This window comes from Brachycentrus maculatus, unplaced genomic scaffold (genome assembly GCF_059751285.1).
Source record: "Brachycentrus maculatus isolate JH-2025_06_01 unplaced genomic scaffold, ASM5975128v1 h1tg000379l, whole genome shotgun sequence".
Taxonomy (NCBI): domain Eukaryota; kingdom Metazoa; phylum Arthropoda; class Insecta; order Trichoptera; family Brachycentridae; genus Brachycentrus; species Brachycentrus maculatus.
Window position 1 is genome coordinate 15244 of NW_028281128.1, and position 23435 is coordinate 38678.

The window sequence follows — 23435 nt, forward strand, 5'->3', positions numbered from 1 at the left end:
GACTTATCATAGGTTGGTTTGTAACCAGCCTAGGACAGGTCATAAACACTGTGAATTCCCACCCAGACTTCATTATTCTAGGTCTGAGTGTTTTCACGGCTTACGACTGACACCATGGTAGAATGGTGAATAGTAGACGTGAATTAATTAAGTGGTCACTTAAACCAGCCAATCGCGGGTTGTAAGCTTCGTAAATACCCAGACTTCCATAATATTTTTCATCTTTGTTGAGATGTCAAAATATAAATATTTACGAAATTGCACGAAGAATGTCAATATTTCATGAACTAAAAAAAAAGAATATCTAATGACCCGACACCAAAGCAAAAGAAAAATTATTTTCCACAACCAAAAAATGTACTAGATATAAACGTGTAAATGTGTATCGTAATATATATTTGAAACATTTATTTTGTGATATTTCATTTTATGGTTTACAATATATCTTTGTTATAAAGTTAGTGTTTATAAATAATGATAACTTAATTGTAATTTCGATTGGTTTCGAAGTAAACATCTTCTTCATCAAGACAATTAATTAGTCCTTAAGGAAGCAGTTTCATTCGAAACCGGTTTAAATTTTAATATAATTAATGTAAGATTTGTGGTAATTTTTCTAACAAATAGTTTTGATAGTTATACAATGTTTAATGCTTTTTTGTGATTAATTGAGAATTCATAAAAAATAACGTTTTGCAATGTATGTATGTGCCAATTTCCTGTAAGTGTACATAAAAAGTCCCTAAAATGGTAATAAATCATAAAATTTTACATGACTGACAACATGTTTTACTGTACCTATTTAAAAAAATAATTATGTTTTTCGTTAAAAAAAATCACAATTCAAACGAGATTCAAAGATTATTTTTGCAGAATTATTCAGTAAAAGTGATTATAATAATTACCGACGTTTATATCGATCTGTAATATTTATTTTCATGAAAGTATTAATACAATCAGACATTTGAACATTTTGTTGACAGTTATATAAAAAATGTATAAGCTCATTAAAATTAGTCATAACTAATGCGAAACTCGAAGTAAGATGATAGAAAGAACATAATTAGGAAAAGTATTAAAAAAGTAGGATATCGAAGAAATATTTTATAAAAGTTTAAGGAGGCGTATTATCAAATAAAATCAGAAATTCCCTACCGAAATTATCACGCTCTACTGCATAAACTTCTGAAAAAGTTTTTTTTTAAAGAAAAGTTTGACAAATCTTCACACATGTTTTCAGGCGTTATTAAAATGCTTCATGATTTAATAGTGTTGGAGCATAACGATCTGAAATGATAGGACTTTTGGATTCTTTTTTCACAAAATTTAAGTAATAAGTCCACATTAGTGACACATTGCTGGTTATAGAGTCAAACTCAAGTCAAACTTATTAATTGATAAAGACCATGGTTTAACAAGAGTCGAAATAAATTGTACTTTCAGTGTTTAATAAGAAAAAAAGCGTGGAGTTGAAAAAAGTATTGCAAACTTGTCTTCACGATGAGATCAGACCCTATAAAACATTTAAGGATTTGAAAAATTGTGATATGGCATTGTATATACATAATGGAATCATAATTTCTAATAAAGAAAACAGGTAGGTATGTACAAGACTCCTAAATGAAAATACCGTGTTAACATGACACAAAGAGCATGTCATGAAAATAAATATACATATGTCATGGTTTCCGTAAAATTTTCCCTTGAAAAGGTCATAAACTAAAAAAAATCATGAATTAAGATTATTGACAAGTGTGTAAAGTAATAAATAAAAAATCCTTACCTATAAATTAATTGTGATTTTCTATGTATACTGAACATATTGTGTTAAATTGTTTTAAAAATATATTTTGAACGTTACATGATGTCTAATAAAATTTGGTAATATAAAAAATATTAAAATAAATACATTTTTATATACACATAAAAACAAGAAAAAGAGTGTGGAATTTTATTTTTTAACATTAAGGTTTATTTAATGCATCCTCACATATCGATTTCTTATGCGTAAATAAATATATTTTTATTCTTCATGAAAAACATAAATATTTAAATTTCAAATACCAATTTCAATTAAACCCAATCGATTAGTACTTGAAAACAGGAATCAAGATGTGGTAAAGTGGGGGTGAAATCATGGACCCCTGACTAGAAGTTCACGACATTACCACGGTATCACAACCCGACTAAAAAATATCACAATGTTTACCCTACTGTACAAAAGTGATGTCTCCATCCACTAAATTTAGCAAGTCATTCACAAAACCTTTAATTATATGTATAATAACTGTATACATGGATTGTTTATTATTTTGATAAAAGGTAATCGGACTTTACACATCTCGCGAAAAAAATTTAATGAGATGATCTTAGGACGCATTGTATTTTTTTTTTCAAATAAAGACGTCATATTAGTACAATGGGGTAATGATGAACGAATTTTTAATATATTTAAACATCAATATAATATATTTAATATATTTAAACATAAAGTTAAAATCTTTATGATAGTTAAAACGACGCATTTAAATGTAAACAAAAATATTATAAAAAAAGAAATAATGTCTGAAAATCAGTTTGCTGTTGCTATTATAATGTTTTAATTAAATTATTAAGATATATTTCTTATATTTTTCTCATTTTTTTCATTCATGTAAAATTGTTTAACCAACTTTTCCTACTTATTTAACAATGTTTTATTGATCATTGAAACATTTTTTGAGTAAAATTAGTTATTTATCAAATATTTAAATTTAAATAATAAAGTTAATAATATTAACGTTATAATAATAAAATATTATAACCCTCAACTGTTGAATTAGTTTATCTTACATTTCGCTACTTTTTATAACGTATAATGCATTGAATTTGTCTTATATATGTATTTATATAATATTTCATTTAATAATTAATTCTTTTCAGACAAATGTAGTGCAAATACTCAAATTAATGTAAGCTTTTGCTGTAAAATGGACGATCATATTCTCTGATATATTTGGTGAAAATATATTTATTTCAGTATACACACTTTCAAAATTATTTGTAAATAATGCTTTTTACATATTAATTTAAATTTATATTAAAAAAGATAGTATTAAAATTCATACCAAATATTTACATGTTCAATTCCCTTCTGATATGGTTGATTTGATTGCCTCGCACAGATCGTAAACTGTCGTATTACTCTCAGGAACATTTTGAATACTTCCTTAACTACAATTACTTAACTGTGTAAAGAGTCAGAAATAATTTCAGACGGATCTTATACGATTAATTTTATCTTAACTTCTTCTTTAAAGCCCTGGCAACAAACAATACAAACACGAAATGAATATTGTGAGAAAAAATAATAAATAGTTGTCGAAGAATAGCTTTTTTAAAGTATTTTTATTTTCATTAAAATGCGACATGTGAATAGCAGGACTGAGATGGTACATTTCACATTAAGCCACAAACGAACACCCAAACAAGCCAACAAAAATGCGATCAAGCATGCGAGTAACTATTGTACAATACCAAACTTTGCAATTACAATTAAAGAGATGGTTATCAAGTGACACGTGATAATACCTGATAATAAAATTAATAATGTCAAAAGCCACGGAACTGTATCTTTGAACCTGTTGTCTGTGCATCATTTTAGTTATATTTATTTATAAAATAGGTAAATTAGTTTTCCGTTTCGTCTTTTAGCAACGTGTATTCTCACTCAATTACAAAGTAACACTGACAACGCTTAATTTGTCTTTCTTAGCATTTTTGTATTATTTACCTGTTCGTGCGTACAAAAGAAACGAAGGGTTGGCGCTAGGATTAAGATGTTCTATCGAAAATTATTTTAACTGCTCTGAATTATTTATTTAAAAAAAACACACCCTTTCAAATTGAAGACTAAATGATTTTTTTTTATAGATTTTAAATTACCTTCGTATTTATAGATATTTTGTTTGAACTTTTAAATTAATGACTGATATAAAGGTCCGGAAGGTGTTCTATTATGGGTATGTGCTAAGAAGAAAGAAGTACGAGATATTGCATCTAATCATAAAAGGGAAGGCAAAATAGAGGGCCGACGACGTGTGGACAGAAGATAGATCTCCTGGCTCCGGAATATACGAGATCGGACGTGGATCAGGACCGTCGAGGCGCTGTTTAGAGCTGCCTAAGACAAGGAAATTTACTCTAAAATGATAATGGACGCCAGGGTGATGTGACATGATACACAGAAGAAGAAATTAAAATGATTCAAAAGTACCTACCCATGATAGATTATCCAGTACTTACGTATGTTATTTACATACGAGTATGTTGGAACCGTCCAATGCAGGTTAGATAGATGAGATTTTTTTTCCCTTAGTATTTACAGATTAAAAAAAACAAGTGAAATATATTTTTACTTTCTGTTCTTAAATTAAATGTTTTTCATAATCTAAATTTTGAAGCATTTCAATTGATTTAAGTATCAAATTTTCCTACCGTTTTCCGAGTTTTATAACGTTGTAGATCGCTACAGGTGACCACATGGCTAATAAAGTTTTCAGTTTTTCAAAATGGCATTTTACAACTTCATGAAATATTTAGTAAAAAACTTTGGGTAAAAACTTATAAATGGAGCATTTATCGCAACGATCCGTCACCATTCGAAGACCTGCCTCGACTTTACATTAAGTCTAACGCGAATTGATATATCGCGTTATTTTATATTTTCGTCTACGATATTCGGTTGATTATCAATAACGATATAATAACGAAGAAACCTTAGGTAATACTTTACAGCGGAATCGCGTGTTAAGGGAGCCGATAGGGACGTGTTTAGAGAATTAACTCGCACGATAAAGCGCTCAATATAAAAATGACAATCATATAAGCGATCGCGTTATTACGTCGCCTCCTTCTAAATGGGTAAAACGTAACTTAGACGTATTTATATATTATTCGAAAAACATAATTACGCCTCTATTTGCTCTATCGGTTCATTAATTAAGTTTAAGTAACGATTTTTTGTTGTTGTTTTGTATTGCACAACAAGGATCCAAGTGGATAGGCCATAATTTCAGGAACCCGGGTGTGCTTAAACAATCGCGGAGGGATTGGTCGAAAGCGGCAACCATAGAAGCTTTTTTTTAAGATAGGATTTGCATTTATTATTTACCTTGCTTATTATATACAAGGTTTATAGTTCACTTAGTGGATTTTTTGTTTCTTCTAGCTAATTCAATATGTGTTTATTTGAATCTGCGTTGGGAACAGGAGGGATAATGTAGTGTGAGCCAATCAGGAGCTTCTCAGCAACTATAGAGGCTGCCCAAGAGATTGCTATATGGATCAGGTGATCAGAGACATAAGCTATGGCAGCTACAATGAGATGAAAAGGCTGTCGGAGAAGGAAAGCTGTAAGAAAGAGTGAAGAGATACATCACATCTGTTGCAGACCAATCTGTAGAATTGTGATTTCCATCCATTTCAACGTGACTTGTATAAATATTTGTTTATAAATAGTCTCGGTGATATATTTTTTTTATATTTACCTTAATTTTTATTCCTAAAATAGAGGATTTGTGGGTTATTCTTAAAATTGACTGATTAAAACTTGAAATTGATAACTGAATGAAATTCAAAAGATTTAGAAAAGTTCTTTAAGGTGATATGGACATGTGGAGTGAATGGATAACGAGAGAATGACTAAGAAAGTGTATATGGCAAATGTGAACGAGAGAACTGAACGAATACAGCCAAAACATACTCGGTACGATGCGTCGTGATTGTTAGTTAGTAAGTAAGTTATAAAAAATATTATGTTTTTTTAAGTATTCAAGTCAATATGGACTTTCTGAACACCGAGTATGAAGATTATAGGAATGGTAGAAAACGCACGTTATTGCGTCACTGAAGGAAAGTGAATTAACAATGTACTCGTATAACTACAGAATTTAAAAATAACCCTACAACGACAAAGGGTGATTTTTGCCCTGAGAAATACCATTTACTAATAAATAAACGGCTTTTACATATAAATTAAGTAATTTCATAAAGGATATAAGGATACAACAGATTAAAGGACTTTCTGCTAAAATGGCTGGTCATAATCACGCAAAAGTCATTAAATAAATATCCCAGTCGCTACGTTCCGTAAAATTCGCTGACATTGATTAAATACACAGGTTTATATTTTTAAATCCTTGGGAGGATCATTTGCAATCTAAATCCATATTTTCGGGATTCCAACTCTCTGGCATCTGGAATTATTTATGTTTCGTTTCAAGAGCAGGTTAAAATTGTATTAACTTAATCTTTTAAGATGTTTTATTCTATACGCTTTATTTATAATATTCTGATCGATGATTTTTGACTAAACTTTTAAGGAAGGTAAAATTTCAAGTTATTGAAACAAGATAGGTCAATATAGATATAAAATACAACAAAGATAAATTTGATTAAAATAAAGATAATTGATTAAAAAATAAAATTTCTTGTCTTAGAAACGTAATAATACTGGTAATTAAAGTTATTACGTAAGTAAGTTTTCTACAATTTCGGTTATTACTATTTTTAGTCTTAATTTCAAGTTCGTATGTTTTAAGATGACGGCTAATGCATCAGGGTTGGAGTTATGAAAATCTGGATTTAGATAATTTATCACCACCCTTTTTAACGAGTATAGTATAAGAGCTAATTTTAAAAAAAAACTCATCAAAAGGCAGTTAGAGCTTGTAATAGGATTTTTAGTGATATCTCAACATAAATGAAGAAAAATATGGAAGTCTGGGCATGTACAAGGCTTAAAACCTGTCATATACTAGTATTAGGTAATTAGTAATAATATAATAATAATAATAATTAAACCCTTATCCGCACCCCAATGGTGCATAGGGCACTGCGTCATATAAACGCAGTGTCATCTTGATGGTTTACACATGAAGGAAAGGTGATCAGCCCTCCGATTCAGGTACCAGTCCAGGGTAATATTGAATAAATATGACAGTGAAAAAATCACTCATATTTATTTTACCCCCCTTGGGAATCGAACCCGGGACCTCCAGAACGGTAGCCGAGCGTGCTGACCATTACACTACGGAGGCGGAGGCGGACACGGAATTAGTAATAAGTGAAATAAATTTGTATTAATAATATTGATATCTCAACATATTTCAACTCAACGTTAATCTTGATCTATCAACTTGAATAAGAACATGAAAGTCTTAGTATTCACAGGTCTTACGACATGTTGAACACTGATTTAAGAGATAACTTTAAAGTATAAAATATTAATAGAACTTTGAAGGGGTCATTATTTATCAAATAAATGTGTTAATCCATAATGAAAACAAAGTTTTTTTTGTTGGTTTTCCTATAGCCAGATTCGGGTGTAGGAAAGAGCTTTCAATTTATTTAATTAATGTAACATCAAATATCATACTAACTGGCCTTTTCCCATTTTGAGAGAAAAATTAAGCATATTCTATTTGTAGGTTAAACGATAGGATTACTGTTAGTATTTTACCTAGAAATTTCACCCACGCAATTCGAGGGTTGTAATAGTTTTAAATTAGTAAAATAATTGCGAAAGTAAAGAGGATGTATGTAATACAAAGATATTTGTATTTTCAAAGGCACGGGTAATTGAATATTGAACAGTTTTATTTTTCCCTAGAACATACAAATTGTTAATTGATGAAGATATTCTTAGATATGTTTCAAGTTAGCACGCTATTGTGTAATTACGTTAGTAAGAAAAATGGTGGTTGAAAAATATCTTTTTTTACGTTATTTTTCAATATTCATACGTCTATTTGGGTCTTTAGATATTTGACAGACAATAAAGGAATAAGTCATTTCAAATGGTCATTAAATAATAAATAAATGAACATAATTATTCAATTTTAAGGTCAAATTTTAGTAAAAAATGTTAATCGAACCAATTATTGAATTTTAACGTAGCCTGTTAATGGTATTTCAGAGAAAAAACCATCTTTGAATGACAGTGATTGGAAGAGGTTTCCTTAATACTTTACAGATATGTTGTTACTTTTTTCGAAATTTCAACTATGGTCAGTAAAAGTAATTTAAACCATAATTTTAACTAATACCTAGTGCTATGATTGCTAATGATTGAATATATCATATAAAACAATACTGTACAATATAGAGCCCTCAATAAAACAACAAAAATATTTTGAAGTTTTCATGACTATTTTTCATTTATACCAATCTTTATCTTTCGAACAACTTTTGATATTAAAAGTTAAAAAAAAAAAAAAACAAAATCGCACGAAATTATTATAGTTTAATTTAATTTTAATGTATATTGATAATGTCGGCATACAAATGAATTAAATTAACATATGACTTACATTGATAACATCGATTAAGAGCTTTTTTTATCTAATGATTATTTTATAAAAATACATAATGATTATTAAACTTTTTAAAAATGTGCGTGTCATCAGTTTATCTCCATACGAAGATTTTTTATTTAAACTAAAAAAAAACTAACCATCACGCCGCTTCCCCGCAGGGGTAGGCAGAGAGAATAGAGCGCCACACCACTCTGTCCTTGCAAACATTCTTCACCTCTTCCACGTTCATGCTCTCTCCACATACATACCCACCGATTGTTACGACTCCTAACCTGACCACTTTCAAGTATTTGGTATACCTGATCGTGCCATGTTTTTCTCGGTCTTCCTCTGCTTCTTTTCCCACTAACATTCGCCTCATAAATTTGTTTAATGTTTTTTAATAAATTTGAACGGTAAAACAAATTTATTTAAATGAACAGACATATACAGTTCCGTTTAATTTGCATTATAATATTTATTACAAAATCCAGTTGGAGGCTTCCTCGTTATAAGTGTCGTAATTTGTGACATAATTAAAAAAACTATTGAAAAAATTATTCAATTTATTTTAAAATAAAAATAATACATAATTAGCTAGACACAAGTAAGATCAATCGTGTAGGGTGAAAAGTAAACAAATCAAATGTGTAGATATATCTAATCAGCTAAATCTAAAATTTGTAATAATAATAATGAAATGGTAGATTTGTTCTCGTGAAGACATGATCCTTACATTGTAATCATAATTCCTCAAATCTTGAGTGACAGACACGTTTGTAATTATGATCTCCCTTGGAAATATAAAACGATAGAATTGATCATCTAAAAACTATTAAGAAAAAATAATAATTGGAAAAAAATTCAATACCTTTAAAATTTTACAAATTTTTGCTTGCGCGTCCATATATAACTATACGTATCGTAGTCATACAGGAGAAAGTGACCAAGTGCATTTTTGGCCAAAACGTGATCATTGACTATTTAATATTTTACTAGCTTAATATTGCCATGAAAAAAATCCCAAAGGATTTCAAACTGGAAATATATTATATTGATCTGTTAAAAATGACTAACTGCATTGGTGTTTATTTTCTTGCCAAGCAAAAGTGACTTAAATGACCCTCCTGAACATTTTACGTTTTGGTAGTTGGTCACTTTCTCCTGTACGACAACGATATATATATATATATATATATATATATATATATATATATATATATATATATATATATATATATATATATATATATATATATATATATATATATATATATATATATATATATATATATATATATATATATTCAGAGTTTTTTTTTTGAAATACGCATACATAAGCGGTGTGAAAAGCTGAACACAAAACAGTAAAAAGCCAATAGAAATATCTAAGCGAAATGAAACGTGAAAGCCATAAACGGATGGTTGGTTGACATCGACACACCTAAATACGAGGGTTGGAGCCGACTGCTGCCGCGATACCACAGGTCTACAAACACCAATCACAATATACAATATGAGCATAGTGTAATACCAACATCAACAGGAACATACAATATCTGGTGACACAAACAGAACAGAAAAGTAAATTATTATTATTCTCACATGAAAAGAAAAAGTAAAACGATAATCCGATACGTTCAGTGGCGGATCTGTCCACAATCTAAGACATGACAGGTTTGAAATACAACAAGGGATGGGAAAAATAATTGGAATGGCGGAAATACCTGTTGTATTGTGGAAACGGTTATTTTTCATATCTCCAAATAATTATTTATTTTATCGTGGTAATCGTGATATGAAATAAAACACAATTTTATTGAAGAGTTAATTTGTAACTCTTTTTATATTATTGGAAGAATTTTTAAAAACTTACAATATCATTGTTAAGTAACGCTGCTGAAGCAATGAAAAACGTTTCATATAAATTCGGCTGAGGATGTTAGGAACACAATTAAAATTGTCCTGTGTAGGATAATTTATGAATAAAATAATTAGATTTATTGACTCGGCAGTCCCAAATCTGTTCATTTTTAGTTATTTTTTTTTTTTTTGGATTTGGAGTTTAACTTGTAGAACATCATTAAAATTTATATATTCAATTATAAAATCATACACTGATTTCTAGAGTCTACTAAATTATATTTCATAGTTAAAAACATATAAAAAATAGATTTGTGACAATAGTTTCGCCTTGTTATGAAATTTTCAAATTAATGTGTAGATTGAGAAAATGCTACAACAAGGCGAAACAATTGTCATAAGTTTTTAACTTCAAAATATAATTCAGTACAGTCTAAAAATCAATGTTTGATTTTAAAATTTTAATTTATGAATACAAATTTCACTTGGGAAAAACCAATATTTCTTAAAAATCTATTGTGACACGTTTTTCGATGCATTCCGCATCATTTTTAAACACCGTATCCGTATATGGTGTGCGAAAATATAAATATATTTCCGAAAACTTTCAACATATTCTAGACTATTTAGAATGTTGTTAACAATTTAATTACATATTTAAGTAATTGCTATCCTGGATCACCAAACTTTTGTAAAAAAAATGCGAAGCATTATTTTCTTTCATTGCCTGATATTTCATAGTTTAACAAGCCAGTGTACGGCTTGTGATGCGGTCTGGTATATATGCAATATATTTATATTTTTCAACTTCATCGTTTTGTTATAATTTATATTCATTTTCCCACTTTTTTGATATTTTATAAAGTAGTATAAATATTTACTTGAAAAAAGCCGAAGAAATACAAATATTTATATATCTGAAGTTGAATATCCACAATGACGGGACCTTAACAAGCTGCTCTCTGGCATTATCATTACACAGTGAGGCGTCCTGAAAGCGCAACAATACGGCAGTTCCTGACGACGTTTTTCATTAATACATTTTTTAAAATTCTCTCTCATTATCATTTTCATATCATAATCCATACCTGTATAAGCGCCCTTGAGGTAGTTTTTTACGAAAATGGCGCTTTATAAATCATCCGAGATTATTATTATTATTATTCAAATACTCTTGATTCTATTTTATTTATTGTTTCGGCATTAACTTTGTGGTAAGACATGTTACAATGATTAAAGAAAACACTTCGTTTTTTACCACTTGATTTTATTGTATTATAGACTACATGTTTCAGAAGTTAAACTTCCATCATTCAGGTCTGTATAATAACTAAAATATTATAATATTTTAATATTTTAGTTATTATACAGACCTGAATGATGGAAGTTTAACTTTTGAAACATGTAGTCTATAATAAAACTCAAGTGGTAAAAAACGAAGTGTTTTCTTTAATCATTACTCTTGATTCAATCGTTAAAATACTTATGAATTAATACTAACTTCAGTTTGGTGATCTAAGGCTAAAGATGGGTTTGAAACGCGTGTATTATTTTGAAATGCTTTTTGCGATAAGATTATATAATCATAAAAAAACTCATTTTCAATTTGAGTGGAGAGTTTTTATTACATTCCTAACATCCATGATTAAATTCTGTTAATTAGGTATATTTCAAAGTAAATTTTAATCTTAAAGAAAAATCGGCCGTTTGAATGTCGAGATCCGTCAATGAATATATCTGAAAGCTATCAATAGCACAAGGTTCGGCAGTGCCAAAATAAAATTAATAGAAAATATTTTAAATTGATTTAAATTAAAGCGTTTTAAATTTAATCATTAAAATTTATTAAGGGTAAATATCCCGTCAACCCGCGTTCGTTTAAAATGTGGAAAAGGCTTCGTAAATTCCATTTTGGATCCCGATTATTTAATAACGACTGTCATGAGCACGGTAGGGTGCAAAGAGTAATTGAAAGACGATTTCAAATAAATTTGGTAGTTTTTTTCAACCATCTTTAATTATTATTTTTTTTAAATTTACTGACATTTTACCCCAAAATACTTATTCAAACGCTTATTTTTCCAATTACATATACAGCCTCTGATTGCACAAGCACGTTTGAATTTGAATAATTATAACTTGAAATTTGATCGTTATAAATTAAATATACTTAATTTTATTAATTGATTCGGCAGTTACATTGTGGTACTAAGTATATCATCCATTTTCAAATTATGGGTTTACTTGGTAAATACCACGTATTACGTGATATATATTATGACACGTGTTTCCATGTACTTATCAGTATCCGATGTTTGATACTGATAGTATCGAAACACTTGTCATAATACAAAGTGTTATAATTAGTACTATTTACCAAGTTAAAATCAATTTTTTTTTATATAGTTTGACTAAAACCTACGAAATCATTTAAAATTGGTTGTGCATTATAAAAGGTTTATATAAAATATATTTTAAATTTTTAATCATGCTCTCGGATATTAATTAAATAGGATTGATATAAAAATGCCGAATTAGCAGTGACTCGATGGACTAAAAAAATGTGCAATAAAATATTGAAAATAATGTGCTATAGTTTGCAGCATTCACTTCTGTCTGCGAGATTCCTTATAGAGAAATAATAGAATAAGCAAAAATAAACAAAAAATGAAAAGTTTTCATGCTGTCAAAGAGAAAAAAAACAGTAACAAGAATATTTAACAGTTCAAAGAAGTCGTTCAGATACAAGTCAAGAAGGAGATAGGAAGACATCAAATCATCTACGACAGGAAGAATCAAGTCCGGAACTCCACAACAAGTCACGTCCAGCTAAAGTACTTTAAGTCCTAAAAAATTAAAATTCTACGAAAGATCAACAATTTATGGCCAAGAAGTCCACTAAACATCACAATAAGGTGGGTATTCGAAGATAATAGAGAAAGCTTTCAGTAATGATAGTGCGTCGAGATGTAAAGGGAAAAGTAAAAAAAAAACGTTATTCAAGAAAATGTGCTTTGCTCACCGGACACGCGCTCGAAAGAGGAAGGTTCCTGCCACAGAATCTGAAGGACTTACGAGCAATTTCAAAGCCTTCTTGCGAAAGAAGTATGCTTTGAATTTGAAGAGTTTTTAATTCTAATATTTATACAATATCACCCTGGATTGGTACTTGAAGCCGAGGGCTGATCACCTTTCCTTCATGTGTTAACAGATCAAATAATACTGAGTTTAAATGATGCAGTGCTTATGCACCACTGATGAGGGGTTTGAAGTCACATAAGACTTCCTCACTTCACTTCAAACCCTTATCAGCACCCGATGGTGCATAGGGTACTGCATTATATAAACGCAGATGTAAGTAAAGGTGATCATTCCTCCGCTTGAGGTATCAGTCCAGGGTGATATTGAATAAATATAAGAGTGAAAAAATCACTTATATTTATTTGACCAACCCCCAGGGAATCAAACCCGGGACCTCCAGTATGGTAGCGGAGCATGCTGACCATAACACTACGGAGGTGGAGATAGTTGAACGTAAGACTAGTTGCAGTAAAATGAGCTTTGCTCCATTCGAGTTCAGTTAAGTGCAGTTCTTCGTCTCTTGCGACCGCGCGGCCGGCTGGATAAAGTGAAAACTTTTTCAATATCTTCAAAGCCCTCGCAGCATTCCCGCGGTACATATACCTAGGGCCCCGGGTCGGGCGCGTGTTAGGGATAGGGAGTTAGTGGTGTAGTTAGCGTGGTGACCTGGCCCAGACTGGGGTGCGCAGCCGGCGCTTCTGCACGGCCGCGGTGGGCGTCCTCGGCGGCTGGTGCTTGTCACCCGCCCCCGCCCCGGCCCCGGCCCCCACCGCCCCCGCCCCCACCCCCGCCCCCGCCCCCGCCGCCCCCGCCCCTGCAGCCGACTCGCCGCCTTCCACGGAACTTGAGGTCGCGCGTGGACAGTCAACGGGTGACATCATTAGAACAGGCATATACGTCTCATTTTCCAGGTAAACCAACAGTATTGACATGTATGTAGAATGTATTCGTCACTTCAATGGATTTATGAGAGATATACATTTGAGGTCATGACACAGTGAGCATTCAAATTACTGTAAAGATTATATTTGTATGAATTCAGATTTGTATTGTAATTATGCACTGACAATTAGATGTTTTTCGTTTGAAAGATTTATTAGAGACATTCATTTTAGCATAAAAAGTATTTTATTTAATAAAATAAAAATATTTGTTTTTTTTTTTATTATTCACACAAATATTTCAATTTCATACTATTTCTGTGAGCCTTAGCGGCTCATTATTAGAAATAGGTATCAAATTGTGGTAGAGTAGGTTCGAACCGAGAAACTCTGACTTAAGAGTCCGCGACACTAACCACGGGACCACAACCCTACACAATTTTAATTACTCTAAATATTGTGTTTGTATGCAGTCAGATTTATATTAGCATTATGCAATGACCAATAGATAATTTTCGTCACTTTGATGGATTCATGAGGCATACGTTGAGGTCATAATATAAAGAGCATTATATTGCAACTGTAAAAATTGTATTTATATGGATTCAGATTTATTTCGTCACTATGCACTGACCATTAGATGTCTTTTCGTAATTTTAATGAATTTATGAGAGTCATACGTTATAGTTTAGGTTTTGACAAAATGAACAGCTCAATGACTGTAAAGGTATTTCTATTTTTATGAATGATTCACACTATCATTATGCTCTGACGATTATATGTTTTCTTTTGGTATCACCGGGTTTATATATTTTTTCGAAGTTACAAGAGTCATATTCATGATCACGCAGTGTGGAGTGCAAAGTTGTTGAAATATCGAATTAATTAAATCAACACATTGATATAATATTTCAGTTATTTTTAAATCAACTATTCATAAATAAATACAAATTCAATTTTACATGATTCGATATTGAGTTTTTCATTCATTACTGATAAGTCATTTGTATTTTCCACACTTTTTGTGTTCTAATTTTAACATTATCAAGCACGGTAAGAGAAATACGAGCAAGTTTAAGAACTTAAAAAAAAACTTGAAAATAAATAATCCTTTCAACTGGAAACCATAATTCACCATGTTCTTGACAGCACATTTAATTTGTTTGCTCTGTATAATACTCACACAAGTTATTTAACAAAAAAAAAACGTCTCAAAAATCCACGAAAAGGGAAGAATATTTTCTCATTTTTCAGTATGCTTTCAACTGATATTACTCACTTAAACACGTGTTTAAATTCTCAAATTTACGAAAGTAAGTTTGTACTTTTTTTAAACAATTTTTTAAAATCCCTGTAATATAAAATGTTATCATGAAAATAAAATTTGCTTTTGAAAATTATTATTTTCAACCTATTTACAAAGTTAAAAAAAAAGTTCAGAAATTGACGAATTAATATTCCAGACAGCTATCTTAAACATAGTAAGAGGGTAATAGGAAGGCGAATTTTCAAGGTTTATGTTATGGAATATTGTTAGATATAATCGAGAGAATTTCCATTTAGTTCAAGTAGGCTTTTGAAATAATTAGCGCTGAGTCCAGGATTCGAGAGTTTAACTTAATTTTAAGTATGTAGGTAAACAGTTATAATATTTAGGAAAATAATTGAAATATCGATTTTAATTATTTGAAATGATCCTTGATATTTGGGAATAATATATTAAATACCACTTGATCTCTGTTATTGAAAATTAAGCACAGATTTGAACTGAAGTTAATGGATAAAATTAAGGTAAGGGTGAAGGTTTGACTCCTTTCTCTGCAGTGATTTATATTTTTAGTTTCAAATATTTGTTTATATTTCCTTTTTTCATTAATAAACTTAATAAAAAAATCAAAAGCAAAAAATCATATTTACGGTGTTTTCTTTATACGAGCATTACGTATAATGTGGGGATGAATTTTATATTTACTAACTACTACTAAATGAATTGATTTAGATGTATCCGCTGAGTGGAACTCCTAAACGTAATACGAATATGAATGCCATAACTAAATGGAACATAAGCAATTTGATTTTTCGGATAATTAAAAGCTTTTAAGTTGTGGCCTTTTAAATATTTTCATTTATTCTAAATTTAACATTCAATTTGACTTTTATACAATACTGTCATCTTTATGGATTGTATTACGAAAAAATAATTTAAAATAAATTTTTTAACTTTTAATGTAGGTAATATGGCCAAATTAATTATTCTTTTGATCCTTATTCTCACCCAATAGTACAAAAGACAATGGATAAATCGATGCCGTATTATCTTGATCATTAATTACGTGAAAGCAAGTCCTGGTACTAATTCAGGGTGATATTAAATAAATATTGAAGTTTAAAATTACTAATTTTATTTTGCCAATTTAAGCTTTTTATGAAAACAAATACCTATTTTCGTAATATTACTTGAAAGCATACTGTAATTTAATACTCATTTTGCTCTGTTTTAATACTAACATTTTGTTTAGTCTATAGCATATAATATAAAGTAGTTTGTTGATACTTTTTTTCAACAACCTTCTATAATATATTTGGGTTGTTTTGACCTGAAATCAGACAACGGTTTTAAAGTAACTGCTGAGACACAAACATAATCCGTAGACAACAAAATGAAGAAAACTATAAAACTGAAATGAGACTCACTTGGTTTCGTCTATAAAAACAGCTTCCAGGACCCGTGCTGCGTAGTTGAGATTTTTCTGAAGCACTTCAGCTGGAATCTCCCCGCGATGAAGCTGACGCAAAAGGCATCGTAACCTGAAAATTAATGAAAGAAACACAACTTCAGAGAATATTTGATAACATATATTCGCGACACGACATCGAAGTGACATATTAAAAAAAATAATAGGGAAAATGTTTCCAATAAAACTAAATAGCATCAAATAAAAAAAACATATTCACTTTATGTTTTTATTGGCCCTAGACCAATAGTTTTTTTTAAATTAATTGATTTGTCGTTTAATTCGTAGAACTTAATAATTTAAAAAAATATACTATGTCAAATATTGAATTTAAGGGTACATTTTATTAAGAAACATTATACAATCGATATTTAAAAAAATAGCAGTGGCATTAACTATTGCTATTTTTTCAAAAAAAATATCAGTAATTTGATAATACTCTGACAAGGCAAAACTATTGTCGTAACTTTATTTTTTGAAATTTTTATATTAAAAAAATTCTTTCATTAATTGATTCGGCAGTCACTTTGTGGTAAAATCTATCCATTTTTAATTAAAATTTTACTTAGTAAATACCACTATTTCTGAAATAGTGGTATTTAATAAGTAAAACATTAATTAAATTAAAAATAAAATACATTTACAACCTAGAAGATCCAAAAAATAAGTGTTTCATAAAAATAAGTCATTTTAATATTTAAAATATATTTTATTTTTTTTTCGAAAAATATTTTTCAATTTAGAAACATTATCACATAAAAATACTCTAACCCTTCGTTTACAATTCGTGACTTATGTCAATAAAAATAAATAAATAATGGATAAACCAATTATAAGAAAGATGTTTAAAAGATTATTATTACAATTTTAATATGATGTATTATACCAGACACTAGATTATTCACATATGAAAAAAGATGGAGTTCTGGGCGTTCCAGGGTTTACGACCTGGCATTTGTCTAGTTTAAGCGATCGCTTAATTATTTATACATCTTAAAAAAAGTATGCAATATGAATGTACAAAATGGGTAGAATGGTGAACGTTACATAAGTGTGTAAAGTGATAAACCCAGCTAAATACCAGGTTGTAAGCCCTGGGATGATCAGATTTTTATCTTCTTTCATATAAACATAGCGATAGACGTTTCATATCAAGTTAAGAAACCTTTAATTATTATTTCATTTAAAAAAAATAAAAAATAAAAAAAGGTTTTAATAAAATGAGATTGAAGTTTTAAGGCTGAAATGTAAAATTAGAATTTCAATAAATAAATCAGATATTAGCACATATCTAGCAACAAAAACCTTTGAAAGGATCGACACTTTTGATAGGATTATATTATAAATATATCTCTTTTAGATTTTTTTTGGAGAATTCAATATATTCATTGCGAGTATTGAACATTCTTGGTGCCAGACAAGAAAAATGCTTTTGAGCTTAAAAGTTATGTGGGTTGGTTTTACGTAACACACAGTTGAAATTACCGAAAAACCTCGCACAAACATTTAGCTGTGTGTGTGTCTGTGTGTCAACTCAATTTTTTAAAAAGCTTATTTTATGGCCACAATATTTATTACCTTAATAAGTGATATTTAATAACATTCTTGAGATTTTTTGTTGTCTGCCTCCGAGTGTAATGGTCAGCCTGCTTGGCTACCGTTCTGGAGGTCCCGGGTTCGATTCCCAGGGGGGATCAAATAAATATAAGTGATTTTTTCACTCTAATATTTATTCAATATTACCCTGGACTGGTACCTGAAGCGGAGGGCTGATCACCTTTCCTTCATGTGTAAACGATCAAGATAACACTGCGTTTATATGACGCAGTGCCCTTTGCACCATTGGGGTGCGGATAAGGGTTTTTATTATTTTATTATTATGTTTTTTGAAAAAGAAAGAGGTTCAGATTTTTATTATAATTTTATCTTGATATCAGTCAGACACTTAATTATTCACCCATGGATAATGTATTGGTTTAAATTATTTATGTCTCAACTGAGACAAGGCATCTGTAACAATTGAATATCTGATAGCAGAACTGTCAGCCAATATTGGACATTTATCAAAATTACAACTGACGTACAAAAGCAATATAACAGCAGTACATTAAAATATAATGCAATATGAAATTAATAATAGAAAAATGGTGAACGTACACAAGTGAATAAAGGGATCACTTTAACTAGCCAAATGCCAGATCGTAAGCATGGGAATGCTCAGAATTCGATATTTTTTTCATATAAGAATGATATGTAGATGCAAAATTAGTACTACGCACTGTAAATATGTTTAGTTTATAATTCATATATCGCTCACTCCTTTCAAGAACACCAAAAAAAAAAAAAAACGACAATTTTCAGTTGTGCATGTTTTCGGAATGCCTAGAAAATGTACTATATCCCAGCAAAAGTGGCATATTTTAAACTTAATACTTTCACGCTATATGGCAGAAAGTGTTGTTTTTGCATTTTAAAGAAAAGGTATTGTTTAATAATTTTTTTAATTATACTAAATATTTTTCAAATGGAGAGAAAAACCCTCAGGTTTTACCAAAACAATAAAAACTTCAATAAATGGCTTGATATTTATTTTTAATACATTGCATTTTATTTAAAAATTGTAAAAATGATCTCCTGAAAAATCAAGTTTTTTGATTTGTGACGTTCTTGAAAGGGGAGAGCGATATGTTTTTCAACACTCAGTATAGAAATTATTGACAAAAGGAATCATTGATTTTCGAATTTATATCCATCATATGATTATATATATGGTTACAATTTTATATATATATATATATATATATATATATATATATATATATATATATATATATATATATATATATATATATATATATATATATATATATATATATATATATATATATATATGTATATATATATATATTTATATATATATATATATATATATATAAATATGTATAAAGTGTATAAAAAATGTTGTTGGTGAACATTATAAAACAATGGATACCATATAAAAGTAATTTGGTTAAGTTACGTAAAGAGATAAGTGATGATATCAAAAGTAAGTCGGACAAAACGAATAATACAGTTCATAGAAACAAATTTCTGCAGAAACGGTATTTATTTAAAGCAATGCGGTAATTTTTTATGTGTTATGAGGCTTTAGAACGGGTTTCCCATTTACCTTTCAGATTTTCTTTATTCGAAAGGAGTTGAAATCAGAATTTGCATGTTAATGGAAAACGCCGCGTTGAAGTACAAAATATTTAATTCAAGTCTCTCAGGGAGGGCACAAAGCAGTAAAGTTTGTACTTAACATTTACTGCCTCCGAACACTTTCAAAGCAAGGATCATAATATAAACCTTTGTAAAATATTAATCCTGGTTTTGGAAAATCATCGCTAAGAAAATAGAACGTGGATATGAAACTGTAGAAGTGGATACGAAATAAATATAATTTAATTGCATTAATTGATTCGAAAGTCACTAAGTGGTAAAATCAATAAATTTTAAATTTAAGTTTTACTTGGTAAATACCACTATTTCTTATAAAAACCATTTCAAATTTAATCTAAAATTTAGAAAAAGTGTGTGATTATAATCCAGGATTCAGACCTCACAAACTAATAAAAGAGTTTCTGCTCAATAAAAAGCTTCTTTTCATCTCACCAATAGATGTCTCTAGTAAATTAAGGACAATACTCTAGTAATTCAAGAACACTGTTTCATTGATATTTCATTGATTTATTGATTGGTCGTCAGCCCCGTAAATGCCCAGACTTCCATATTCTTCTTCATCTTTGATGAGATGTCAAAAAATAATAAAAAATTTAGATTCACAGACGTTGATTGTTAATGATGTGGAATGTATCAAAACATGTGTAACAATAGATTTGTAAGAAACAGTGGTATTTACTTAGTAAAACTTAAATTAAAGAAAAAAACAATAAGACTTAACGAATACTGGGCCTTGAGGGAGTCGCAAACCGACAATGAGTGGGAGCCACTGCTTTAAACCAGAGGTCGGCAAGCTCTTAGACCAAGAGAGTCAAACGTTACACAAATTGCTTAAAGAGCCACATGTGGCTCGCGAGCCACAAATTGCCAACCTCCTACTCTGAACCATTTAAGGGGAAGAATTTAACCTACCTTAGCGCAGCTTTATCGCAGGCGTCCGGCGTGTCGACGGACGGCAGGTTGTCGGTGGCAAGGTCCACCTGGTCCAGGACATGGTCCAGGTGCGGGGAGCCGGGGGTGGGGCCGAGGGGCGGGGGCGGGGGCGACCTGCCCACCGCCCCCCCGCCGCCCGCCATGCGCTTGGCGCTCGAGCGGCGCACGATCGTCAGCGAGCCTTGCTCTGAAAGAGGAAGGGATGGTTATCTGAGACGAATGGCTGTTTGATAAGGGGTAGTTTATTAGTAGTAGAAGTAGAAGTAGGTTTAGTAGTAAAAGTAGAAGCAGTAGGTTTAGTAGAAGAATTAGGTTTAGCAGTAGAAATAGGCTTAGAAGTAGAAGTAGGTTAAGAAGTAGAAGAAGATTTAGTAGTAGAAGTAGTAGTAGTAGTTTTAGTGGTAGAAGTAATAGAAGTAGCCTTAGTAGTAGAAGTAGGCGTAGTAGTAGAAGTAGCCTTATTAGTAGTAGTAGGCTTAGTAGTAGAAGTAGCCGTAGTAGTAGGCTTAGAAGTAGAAGTAGTACAAGTAGGCTTAGTAGTAGAAGTAGTACAATATTACAAAAAAGGGTACAAAATTAAAATGATTATTTTGAGAACACTAATCTCAACATACTCTTAGGTGTAGAAGAATATTAAAATCTAGGCATTTACAAGGCTTACAACCGTCATAGGGTTGGTTAAATAATCACTTTACACACGCGTAACAAATACTAGCTAATTCTTTACAACGTTTTCAGTGTGTCCAAATACTTGTTCACATATTTGGATTATCTCCAATTAAGAGTTATTTAAAAAAAAATAACATCTCAACGTGGATGAATAAAAATATGGAAGTCTGGGCATTTACAAGGCTTACAACCGTCATAGGCTTAGTTAAATGATCACTTTACATACGTGTAACATTCACCAATTCTACCCATGATTGACAACTATACATTTTAATATATCCTTAAATACATTAAATATTAGGTTAAAAATATTTGCTTTAAATATAATATAAAATGCTTAAAACATTTTTAGGGATTAATTTTTTCATGAATCTGTTATTGCCTATTCGTCTTCATATCGCCCTCAAGAGAACGATATTGCCCAGTTTGGGAATCTATGGTCTACATTAAAAACGAACACACACATCTATATACATAAAATATTATAATAAAAAAGTTTCATGCGAATATCTACGCAAGCCATTTGTAAAAAGATAAAAAGAGCACAAAATTTTCCTTATTTACGTATTTTTTATTTCCTACTAATTGTAGATTTTTTAATTTTTGTAAATTGGTACTTTTGCCATATGCATAAAGTTTATTTTAACAAAAGCCGTATATTTTCAAAACTAATATGTTTAGTTTGTTCGTTTTGTTGACATTTTCTTACGTAAAAAATACAAACATATTTTCCGGTGTTTTCCGATTGTCAACAGAATCACCGTAGTTCGATAAAATGCATAAATTTGTTTATTTTTGCATTAACTTAACTTTGAAAAATATGTAAGTATGGTCATTTAAAGGGCTTACGACCATCATAGGCTTGGTAAAGTGATCACTTTACACACGTGTATCATTCACCAATTTAACCCATGATTCACAACCACAATACTGTAAAATTTGGAACTCCTAGATATACTGCTCAAACGAGTGACACTATGCATGTGAGTTCACAACAGCTATCTTTGTTGGAAAAGGGAATTTTTATTTTGCTCTATTTTTCAAGTAATTAGTACTGTAATTTTTAATTTAAAAGTTATTGCTAAAATAACCGATAATGAGTTTAAACAACTAAAGTATTTTTGAAAAATCAGAAATAAGTAAAGCAATCAATAAATAACCGACTAATTTACCGAAAATGAATAACCAACTAATTTTTATCTTCGATTCCACTTTTAAAAATATTCCCATTGCGATTCATTCGTCTTCTTTCTCTCATTCAAAATTATATTTTTGTATAAATAACAAACCGTAATAATTTTATTTTCATGACCTGTTGATGGAATGATTATTCCGAAACCGGTAGTCATGAATTATTGTTAATAAAAGTGGTATTACACAAAGCAAACAGTAGATGGTAAGGAGAGTGTTTTTTAACGTTATATTAACATAATTTCTTTGAATAAATTATTTATTGAGTAATTAATGCATCTGACACGTGTTTCTTCTCAGTTTACTAAATCGAGAGAAAAATAAGCTTTTTTTTGCCGTGCACCCAGCAAACCTATAAAGCTTGGCTTTATTCTTATTTATCATCTGTAATGCCAAACAATAAATCTTTCAAAAAGTAAACCCCGCCCTAACCCCCCCATTTGTATATGCGTACACATTACAAATACTTGAAAACAAGATGTATCCATTAGGATTTTTCAGACCAAATTGAACGTCTTTTCATT

At 30.1% G+C, this 23435-nt stretch overlaps 1 protein-coding gene across 1 annotated transcript in view; it reads right to left on the reverse strand.

The window, feature by feature from the left end:
* LOC148303201 (dual specificity calcium/calmodulin-dependent 3',5'-cyclic nucleotide phosphodiesterase 1-like) overlaps positions 1 to 23435 on the reverse strand; it is a gene marked incomplete at its 3' end in the record, with an annotated part of 52745 nt that overhangs the window by 13800 nt on the left and 15510 nt on the right. The window contains exons 3-6 of the mRNA XM_088270367.1: positions 21031 to 21238; positions 16856 to 16969; positions 13947 to 14057; positions 9781 to 9825 (exon numbers count right to left, since the gene is read on the reverse strand). Of these exons, the coding sequence (XP_088126493.1) occupies positions 9781 to 9825; positions 13947 to 14057; positions 16856 to 16969; positions 21031 to 21238 (478 nt within the window). The remainder of the gene's footprint in view (positions 1 to 9780; positions 9826 to 13946; positions 14058 to 16855; positions 16970 to 21030; positions 21239 to 23435) is intronic.